Source organism: Gymnoscopelus microlampas (assembly GCF_963454915.1).
Source record: "Gymnoscopelus microlampas genome assembly, chromosome: 17".
In the NCBI taxonomy this organism is placed as follows: domain Eukaryota; kingdom Metazoa; phylum Chordata; class Actinopteri; order Myctophiformes; family Myctophidae; genus Gymnoscopelus; species Gymnoscopelus microlampas.
Genome location: NC_139954.1, coordinates 46258040 through 46268278, shown reverse-complemented (window position 1 = coordinate 46268278; position 10239 = coordinate 46258040). Strand labels below are relative to the sequence as shown.

Below are 10239 nucleotides of genomic sequence, written 5' to 3'. Positions count from 1 at the left end.
GGGATTGGGGAGGACGCACAGTTCTGCCTAGACAAATCACTTAAACTTAACCCATTAAGACCTGGAACTGTGCCATTTTTAGATTTGAGCTAAAAAGCATTATTTTACACTTTGGTCTAATCAAAAATAGCAGATATACAAGCTCATAGTGCGGCACCGAGTGCCGCGCTACGAGCTTGTAGATCTGCTATTTTTGAAAAATCATGAAAATGTGAGCAAATCTTCGAATACATATGTTTTTAAAGCGAACATTTTTAACTCAAATCTTTGCTTCTGGGGGGGTCCCTGGGACAAACTATTTTGATTGGGGTCCGTGGCCAAATAAATATAATTTTGGGGGGTCCTTGACATGAAAAAGATTGAGCACCACTGATATAGAAACATAAGTTTTTCAGAAAACTGTTGGGATTTAGGAGACATGTAGAATCGGCTTCAGGTCTCGATGTGTTAAGAAAAGTCATCAAAAACGCACAAAATTCACCTAAACACAGGAAATTACTAATCTACTAAGTTTTGGGGAGAAGGCCCCCCACACCCCCCGCTTGCGGAGTCGTCGTCCCCCCCCCCTGGAGGCGTGGCCCCACAAAATCTCTTGGATTCTGATAGTCCAATGTTGGCAGCCCTGGTTAGACCTGTGAGTAACAGAACACTTGCCGCTTTGCTTTTGATTGAGCGGTAGGAAAACTCAGTGTTTCTCAGGTTTTCTTTTAGTTGCTCAATTTCAGCTTTCAGTTCGTTGATGTCTGAGCGTAGGTTGACACACTCGAAGGAAAGCTGGCTGTAGTTGAGTTGGAGATCATCATAGACAGCCTTTGGGACCGTCGCTTCTGAAAGAGAAGAGCGGTATTACAGGGGTTAACCACTTACAGTACTCCTATTTTATACTTCAGCTCTTCAAAAATACAAGCTACAAAGCTGACGGTGCATAGCATGAGCTTGTAGGTCTGCTATTTAAAAAAAGAAAATCTTGAAAAATAGTGCACATTTTGAGGGGGGGGGTCTGATAAAAAAAAAGTACACTACAAAGCTAAAGATCAAGTTTACAAAGTAAACTACACGTTAACATGAATCCAATATAAATAGAAAAGATCATGTGTAAACAATCAAACAACAACCATGACAGTAGTGCTATTAGGTCAGTATCATGGTCAGTATCATGTCAGTATCATGGTCAGTATCATGGTCAGTATCATGGTCAGTATCATGTCAGTAACATGGTCAGTATCATGTCAGTATCATGTCAGTAACATGGTCAGTATCATGTCAGTAACATGGTCAGTATCATGTCAGTAACATGGTCAGTATCATGTCAGTATCATGGTCAGTATCATGGTCAGTATCATGGTCAGTATCATGGTCAGTATCATGTCAGTATCATGGTCAGTATCATGGTCAGTATCATGTCAGTAACATGGTCAGTATCATGGTCAGTATCATGTCAGTATCATGTCAGTATCATGGTCAGTATCATGTCAGTAACATGGTCAGTATCATGGTCAGTATCATGTCAGTATCATGTCAGTATCATGTCAGTATCATGGTCAGTATCATGTCAGTAACATGGTCAGTATCATGGTCAGTATCATGTCAGTATCATGGTCAGTATCATGTCAGTAACATGGTCAGTATCATGGTCAGTATCATGTCAGTATCATGGTCAGTATCATGGTCAGTATCATGTCAGTATCATGGTCAGTATCATGGTCAGTATCATGTCAGTATCATGTCAGTATCATGGTCAGTATCATGGTCAGTATCATGTCAGTAACATGGTCAGTATCATGGTCAGTATCATGGTCAGTATCATGTCAGTATCATGTCAGTATCATGGTCAGTATCATGTCAGTAACATGGTCAGTATCATGTCAGTATCATGGTCAGTATCATGTCAGTATCATGTCAGTAACATGGTCAGTATCATGGTCAGTATCATGGTCAGTATCATGGTCAGTATCATGGTCAGTATCATGGTCAGTATCATGGTCAGTATCATGTCAGTAACATGGTCAGTATCATGTCAGTATCATGTCAGTATCATGGTCAGTATCATGTCAGTATCATGGTCAGTATCCTGTCACTATGAAGCTATCTATAAAAACATTGAATGTACAACACAATTGTATACAGTATGTAGTGGGGATCCCTGCTTCATCCGTCTCTGCTAAGAGGTCCTTGGCCTGAAAAACATTGAAGACCCCTGGACAAAGGTGTTTGAGGTTCTTACCAGTGCAAGGCTCAATTTCAGCTTTCAGTTCGTTGATGTCTGAGCGTAGGTTGACACACTCTGTAGAAAGCTGGCTGTAGTTGAGTTGGAGATCTTCATAAACAGCCTTTGGGACCGTCGCTTCTGAAAGAGAAGAGCGGTAATTACAGGGGTTAACCACTTACAGTACTCCTATTGTATACTTCAGCTCAGCTCTTCAAAAATACAAGCTGACGGTGCATAGCCTGAGCTTGTAGGTCAAAACATTCTACGAAACCTTGAAAAATAGTGCACATTTTGAGGGGGTGGAGGGGGGGTCTAATAAAAAAAATGGGCAGACCAAGTACACTACAAAGCTAAAGATCAAGTTTACAAAGTAAACTACACATTAACATGAATCCAATATTAATAGAAAAGATCATGTGTAAACAATCAAACAACAACCATGACAGTAGTGCTACTAGGTCAGTATCAGGTCAGTATCATAGACCAGTGGTTCTCAAACTTTTTCATGTCAAGGACCCCTAAATTGACACTCATTAGCCCGCGGAACCCCATTTCAGAAGATATGCCAGGGACCCCCACAAGAGAAGATTTTGTACGGCTCTAGCAGTGATTCTCAACCATTTTAATTTCAAGGACCCCCAGTTTGACATGCATTAGGGCTACGGACCCCCATTTAAATGGCATTTCTGTCACTTGTACCGCAATTTATATTGTAAAATCTATGTCAATTTAACTCTGAGAGTGTACAAATGGAACCAAATGGACCCGTTAGGGTCCATTTGGTTCCATTTGTACACTCTCAGAGTTAAAGACCCATAAGGGTCCATTTGGTGCCTAATCTATCATTTAGCTGGGGACCCTGGAACTCCCTCAAGGACCCCTGGGGGTCCCCGGACCCCACTTTGAGAACCAATGTCATAGACAGTATCATGGTCAGTATCATGTCACTATGAACTAGGGGTGTGCCGATATATCGTCCCACAATATATCGCGATACGTTTTCGTGACGATATGTATCGTTTTGGGGGGAAAAAATATAGTTTTGAAATATATATATATATATTTTTTTCTAATTTTTTTTTTTACAATCATTATAATCAGGCATGCAAACAGCCCCGAGGTGAAAAGGGTGACAACATGTTTTTTTTTTGGGGTCAGGTGTCACACTATTGCCCTATTTGGATTGAAAACGGCTATTGTAGCTGAAAAGCTACAAGTTCGCATGTCTGAATAATGCAAAAACAGAATTATTTGTTTGCATTTACTTTTTTCCTTCCCCATATATTTTCATAATAAAAAAGTGCGTATCGTATCGTATCGATATCGTATCGAAGTTGTGAGCCAAATATCGTATCGTATCGTTTGGTGAAATTAGTGTATCGGCACACCCCTACTATGAACCTATCTATAAAAATGTACAACACAATCTTTTACAGTATGTAGTGGGGATCCCTGCTTCATCGGTCTCTGATAAGGGGTCCTTGGCCTGAAAACTGAAAAACGTTGAAGACCCCTGGACAAAGGTTCTTACCAGTGCAAGGCTTCACTGTGGAATCCAATGCCACCTCATCTTCTATGGGCTGCTGTGGATCACCACCATCCGCCAGTGGTCTGTGATGAATAGATTCATCATCCCTTTTTATTTTCCTCTCAAATCTGTTGGGAAGAGAGCTAGCACTTATTTTTCTCATTTACACACATCCAACAATGACAAGAGAATAAAGAATGCTTTGCACATCTCTGCAAACTCACTCGCTGCTGGGCAAGAAGACTGGGCTACTAATCTCGTCTATTTACCCACAGCTGTGTATAACGTAATCCATTGAGGTAAGGGAAGAGCAAGAAAATCAACCTCAAATAATGGTAAATGATCATGCAAATTGTAATAGACATAGGGTATTTTATACAAGTTGACTACACCACTGACCACATAACTTAATCCAGTTTAATCATTTACAACAGTGGTTCTCAACCAGTGGTCCGGGGACCACCAGTGGTCCTTAAGGGGGTTCCAGGTGGTTCCCAGCTAAATGATGGAGTTGGTAACCAAATGGACCCTAATAGATCTTTAACTCTTGAGTTAAAGACCCTTACTGGTCCATTTGGTTTACAAGAGTTACATTATTGTTAAACATCTGCATTACTTAATTAAAGAATTGTTATTTTGATCAACGTTTGCCTGTTATCTCTCCTATGATACCACTATCAATACAGCATGGAATTGTGGACAAAATCTTCAAAGTGTTGGGTCTGAGAGTCTAAATCTCATCTGTAGCTGCTGGCATTATCATTTATTGTTGTACTTGTTTGTAGTTTTCTTCATTTGTTAATGTTTAGTTATTATGCTGAAATTGTTGTACCGGAAGTGGCGTTTCTATGTAATTCCGGACATTTGGCCATATATGGTGTCCCAGTCAAATGGCTCCCTAGCAGCAGTGTGTGCCACACGCCCATGTGAACGTGTGTGTGTGTGTGTGTGTGTGTGTGTGTGTGTGTGTGTGTGTGTGTGTGTGTGTGTTTGTAAGCAGCGTGGCGCTGAAACCTTTTGAGTACCTTGGACTCATTCCCTTTACAAGCACTATGCAGCCAGAGAGGTAATTTAATATCCATTTCAATAGTATTTTCTTTTGTTATGCTACATGTTTATTGTTTATCTTCCTGAACGTCATTTACTTTTTATCAACAGTTTGACGTTGGTTTATATGGAGCCGCAAGAGTGCTTAAATAAACTACCAGTGAACAAACCCAACTGACTCATCTGTGAAGGGAGTGAGTGACATCATCTAACGGTGGTCCGTGGCACAAATGCCAAATAAATAATGGACCTTGATATGGAAAGGGTTGAAAACCACTGATTTACATAGGAGGTACACACAGTGGGACACGATTACAGACCAAAAATAATACAACAAACTAATCTAATGAGCAACTATTGGTCATGTTGCAATGTTTACCTCTCAAGTTTGCCTTTAGATTTGTTGCGGTCTTTCGTTGTGTGACGGAAGATCGAAGGCACGAAGTCTGGAGTCCCATAGACCATAGACGCTTCTCCTGTAAAAAAATAAAAATAAAAATCACACCCAAATCACACTGTGAAGTGTTGCAATCAGCTGCAGCTGTTGAGGCCGTGCTCAAACGGACGGACAGACGGATGGACCCACACACACGGTCAAAAAAAAATAAGCTTATATTTCAACAAAGAAGTGTTTAAATGCCGTCTGCCCCCCCCCCCCCCCCCCCCCCCCCTCGTTAACATTCTTTTTATTTCCGCCCATTGTGAATTTCCGACAGAATCGTCCACAGACTGCATTAAAACACGTATTTATTGAAGAATATGGATTATTACATTGCACTAGAACTCCGAACAAAGAGTTAACATTTGGGGCGTAGGGGTAAGCACCTTTTCTTTTTGCATTTGTACATGTTTGGAGCCCGTATGGGTTAGGACCTGAGAGTCCAGTTGGCCATGGAGAATATTCCCTACGACTCTCGTAGCTTGAAAAATGTCAGAATCATAAAATACATCTACGAGAGTCGTATTCTACGGCTAGGGGTCAGGGTACCGAGTTACGAACATATCTATAGTTAACAGTGGTGGAAAAAGTACTGTCTTTTTTACTAAAGTAAATATATTAATACTGCAATGTAGAAATACTCTGTTACAAGTAGAAGTCCTGAAATTCAAAATGTACTTGAGTAAAAGTACAAAATTATTGGTATCAAAACATACTTTAAGTACAAAAGTAGAAGTACTCATTATGCAGAATGTCCCATTCCACGTTTTCAAATGAATAAAATGTATACAAATCATTTGAAAATAGCCGATCTACATTACAAGCTCATTGAGAGCTTGTAGATCGGCTATTTTCAAATGGCCGAAATGTATATAGGACTGAAGTGCTTAATGAATGTTTTGTAATAATAATTAAAACATACAAAGTAACTAGTAGCTAAAGCTTTCAAATAATTGTAGTAAAGTACAAATACCTCAGAATTGTACTTAAGTACAGTACTTAAGTGAATGTACTTAGTTACTTTCCACCACTGCATATCTATAGTTAACTATGCATTTAAATGAAACCAGAATTCTGTTATGCTGCAAGCCCTGAAACATGACTGTCATACCATGACAGTCATGGTACCGAGTTCCCCTGGTTTATAGTGGTGTTCGATTTTTGTTACATTGCCAAGTCTCACATGTACATAAACGTTCAGATTTCAAATATAAAGTGCTTACCCCCGAGCCACGGATGTTACAAGGCGACCCGGACCGCGATAAGTACCCGTATCTCCCGTATTGTTCAATAAAAAGCATTTTAATCCCATCGCCAATCCCATTTTTTGTAATGTATCAGAGTGCAATACACCTCCCAACCTTTAGTGTCGCATGCTTGAAAGTATCGGAGAAAATGTGGAGAAAATGGCCGGCGATCGGATTAAAATGCTTTTTATTGAACAATACGGGAGATACGGGTATTTATCGCGGTCCGGGTCGCCTTTTAACATCCGTGGCTCGGGGGTAAGCACTTTATATTTGAAATCTGAACGTTTATGTACATGTGAGACTTGGCAATGTAAACAAATCGAACACCGCTATAAACCAGGGGGACTCGGCACCATGACGCGTCATGTGAACCATGGCTACTGTTATGCATGATGTCGCTTAGAATTGGTTCTCAAAGTGGGGTCCGGGGACCCCCAGGGGTACTTGAGGGGGTTCCCAGCTACATGATGGACAGGAACCAAATGGACCCTTATGGGTCTGTAACTCTGAGAGTGTACAAATGGAACCAGTCCATTTGTACACTCTCAGAGCTACATTAACATTGATTTTACAATATAAATTTGGGGTCCAAGAGATAGAAATGCCATTAAATGGGGGTCCGTAGCCCTAATGGATGTCAAACAGGGGGTCCTTGAAATTAAAATGGTTGAGAATCACTGCTATAGACCAATTATTTGTTTACTAACATTGAGCCTGGACGCACAGGTGATTGTTTCACGCAATCAATTCCCAACCTGTTTCGGGGTGCACTGGTTTCAGCACACCCCAACCCCCTCTTGTGTGTGTTGGCTAGTGAGACGCGTCCTAACGAGACCTGATATAATGGGTTTCGTTGCGCGCATACTGGCTGCACGCAGCCAGTATGACGTCGTCTGTTAAGGGGTCTATAGGGCTGTAGACATCTTCTCTTATGGGGGTCCCTGGCATATCTTTTCAAATGGGGGGTCCGCGGGCTAATAAATGTCAATCTGGGGGTCCTTGACATGAAAAAGTTTGAGAACCTCTGGCTTAGTTAATTAATGTACCCGATATGAAATGCGCGCTGCATAGACGCGCATTCTTTACGAGGTCCTCCTTCCATTCAGATCTTCGGATAGCTTCCAGCCAGAGTCGTCTGCGGTTAGCATTGAATGAAGTGTTTTTGGATGGTATCCGGTAGAAACGAAGACCTTTGTTATCACTCGCTCGGTTCTGGCACCCCACTGCACAACACGACATTATTATTATATATTCACAACAGTAATCTTCTTCCCAAAACCGAATCGGAATTTCAAAACGCATGCAGCCGAACTCGAGCCAAGCAAAGCACAGCAAGCTGTTTGTCTGAGCTGTGTTGTTCCGTGGCGTGAACCAACCAACCATAGCAAAGATTGTTCATTTAGCAAGATACACAGCTGTGTTCCGTCAGCAACGATAAGGTGGCAAAAACAATAAGACTTCCGGTGGACGATCTCTTCAGAATAAGAGTACCCTCTAGAGCAAAAAGGAGCCATTGAAAAACGGTTAATTTGCACATTAAAACTATAAATTAAGCATTTAAACGACATATTATGTTTCTATACAACACATATTATGTTTCTGTGTAACAAAAAGGGATTTAAAACATTAATAATTTATATAAATGGATAAATGCTGTTCAAAGGAATGCATAGCCTATACAAATTGGACACTGGACAGGAGACGGCTCCGCGAGGCAACACTTTGGACATACGCACGCGTTCAGGGAGACTTCCTCTACAATACCACACTCTCCGTTAAGCCCGAGAGGTGTAAAAAAAAGTGTGGCGGACCGTCCAGTGAGGTCAGAGGTCAGAAAAGTGGCAAAAAGTGCCGCTTTCAGACAATAGTGGGCGCTGCACAGGAGACGGCTCCGCGAGGCAACACTTTGAACATACGCACGCGTTCAGGGAGACCTCCTCTACAATACCACACTCTCCGCTAAGCGGGAGAGGTGTAAAAAAAAGTGTGGCGGGCCGTCCAGTGAGGTCAGAGGTCAGAAAAGTGCCACTTTTAGACAATAGTGGGCGCTGTACAGGAGACGGCTCCGCGAGGCAACACTTTGAACATACGCACGCGTTCAGGGAGACCTCCTCTACAATACCACACTCTCCGCTAAGCGGGAGAGGTGTAAAAAAAAGTGTGGCGGGCCGTCCAGTGAGGTCAGAGGTCAGAAAAGTGCCACTTTTAGACAATAGTGGGCGCTGCACAGGAGACGGCTCCGCGAGGCAACACTTTGGACATACGCACGCGTTCAGGGAGACCTCCTCTACAATACCACACTCTCCGCTAAGCGGGAGAGGTGTAAAAAAAAGTGTGGCGGGCCGTCCAGTGAGGTCAGAGGTCAGAAAAGTGCCACTTTTAGACAATAGTGGGCGCTGTACAGGAGACGGCTCCGCGAGGCAACACTTTGAACATACGCACGCGTTCAGGGAGACCTCCTCTACAATACCACACTCTCCGCTAAGCGGGAGAGGTGTAAAAAAAAGTGTGGCGGGCCGTCCAGTGAGGTCAGAGGTCAGAAAAGTGCCACTTTTAGACAATAGTGGGCGCTGCACAGGAGACGGCTCCGCGAGGCAACACTTTGGACATACGCACGCGTTCAGGGAGACCTCCTCTACAATACCACACTCTCGGATAAGCCCGAGAGGTGTAAAAAAAAGTGTGGCGGACCGTCCAGTGAGGTCAGAGGTCAGAAAAGTGGCAAAAAGTGCCGCTTTCAGACAATAGTGGGCGCTGCACAGGAGACGGCTCCGCGAGGCAACACTTTGAACATACGCACGCGTTCAGGGAGTCCTCCTCTACAATACCACACTCTCGGATAAGCCCGAGAGGTGTAAAAAAAAGTGTGGCGGACCGTCCAGTGAGGTCAGAGGTCAGAAAAGTGGCAAAAAGTGCCGCTTTCAGACAATAGTGGGCGCTGCACAGGAGACGGCTCCGCGAGGCAACACTTTGGACATACGCACGCGTTCAGGCAGACCTCCTCTACAATACCACACTCTCGGATAAGCCCGAGAGGTGTAAAAAAAAGTGTGGCGGACCGTCCAGTGAGGTCAGAGGTCAGAAAAGTGGCAAAAAGTGCCGCTTTCAGACAATAGTGGGCGCTGCACAGGAGACGGCTCCGCGAGGCAACACTTTGAACATACGCACGCGTTCAGGGAGAGCTCCTCTACAATACCACACTCTCGGATAAGCCCGAGAGGTGTAAAAAAAAGTGTGGCGGACCGTCCAGTGAGGTCAGAGGTCAGAAAAGTGGCAAAAAGTGCCGCTTTCAGTACAGCTTGTGCCTGTGTACTGTTGACCGCTGTTCTTTTAACCTTTTTGTTTTTATGTTTTATGTTGCTACCTTTTTATTAGTTGAGCACTGTTTGGTCAGATGCTACAGCCCCTGCGGCTATAAACGTTACAACAAGCTGTCTAACCAACCACAGGTTTAATTCGGCTACGGCCTGAGACAGATAAGATACTTGGCTAATAGTTATACTGCAGATTGGCACTTAATTGATTGCTGTCTCTTTTTGTGGTGTTCATGGCTTTTGGCCTTTTTGAGTGTACATTTGCAGTGATCTTTAATGCCAAATTACACATGGCTCTGAGTGTTTATATCTTGCTGATTTGCAGTGTTTAACTAGTGTGTACAGACTTCAATGAGTAGGCCTACATTTCAGTACAGCTATTTGGCCAAGCTTTTTGTCTCTTTAGTAGCCCTATGCACTTTAGTACTGGTTGACATGTGGACAGAGTTTTT

At 42.8% G+C, this 10239-nt stretch overlaps 1 protein-coding gene across 2 annotated transcripts; it reads right to left on the bottom strand.

Moving 5' to 3' along the window:
* Positions 1-220: 220 nt before the first annotated feature.
* LOC311064673 (uncharacterized protein) lies at positions 221-7864 on the bottom strand. Of its 2 annotated transcripts, XM_084084585.1 has the most exons (5): positions 7520-7864; positions 5164-5260; positions 3741-3865; positions 2225-2347; positions 221-827 (listed from the first exon to the last, which is right to left on the bottom strand). In XM_084084585.1, the coding sequence occupies exons 1-5, from the start codon at positions 7854-7856 to the stop codon at positions 499-501; spliced, it is 1011 nt and encodes a 336-aa protein (XP_083940711.1). In that variant the 5' UTR covers positions 7857-7864; the 3' UTR covers positions 221-498. The 2 variants fall into 2 exon arrangements, with proteins under 2 accessions (XP_083940711.1, XP_083940712.1); XM_084084586.1 differs by lacking the exon at positions 2225-2347.
* Positions 7865-10239: the final 2375 nt, after the last annotated feature.

Coding starts and splice junctions, on each gene's coding strand:
- LOC311064673 (XM_084084585.1), bottom strand. CDS start 7,856: ATGGTTGGTTGGTTCACGCCACGGAACAACACAGCTCAGACAAACAGC. Junction 2,348..3,740: donor CACAGTGAAGCCTTGCACTG/GTAAGAACCTTT, acceptor CTTCTCTTTCAG/AAGCGACGGTCCCAAAGGCT. Junction 828..2,224: donor TGAAATTGAGCCTTGCACTG/GTAAGAACCTCA, acceptor CTTCTCTTTCAG/AAGCGACGGTCCCAAAGGCT.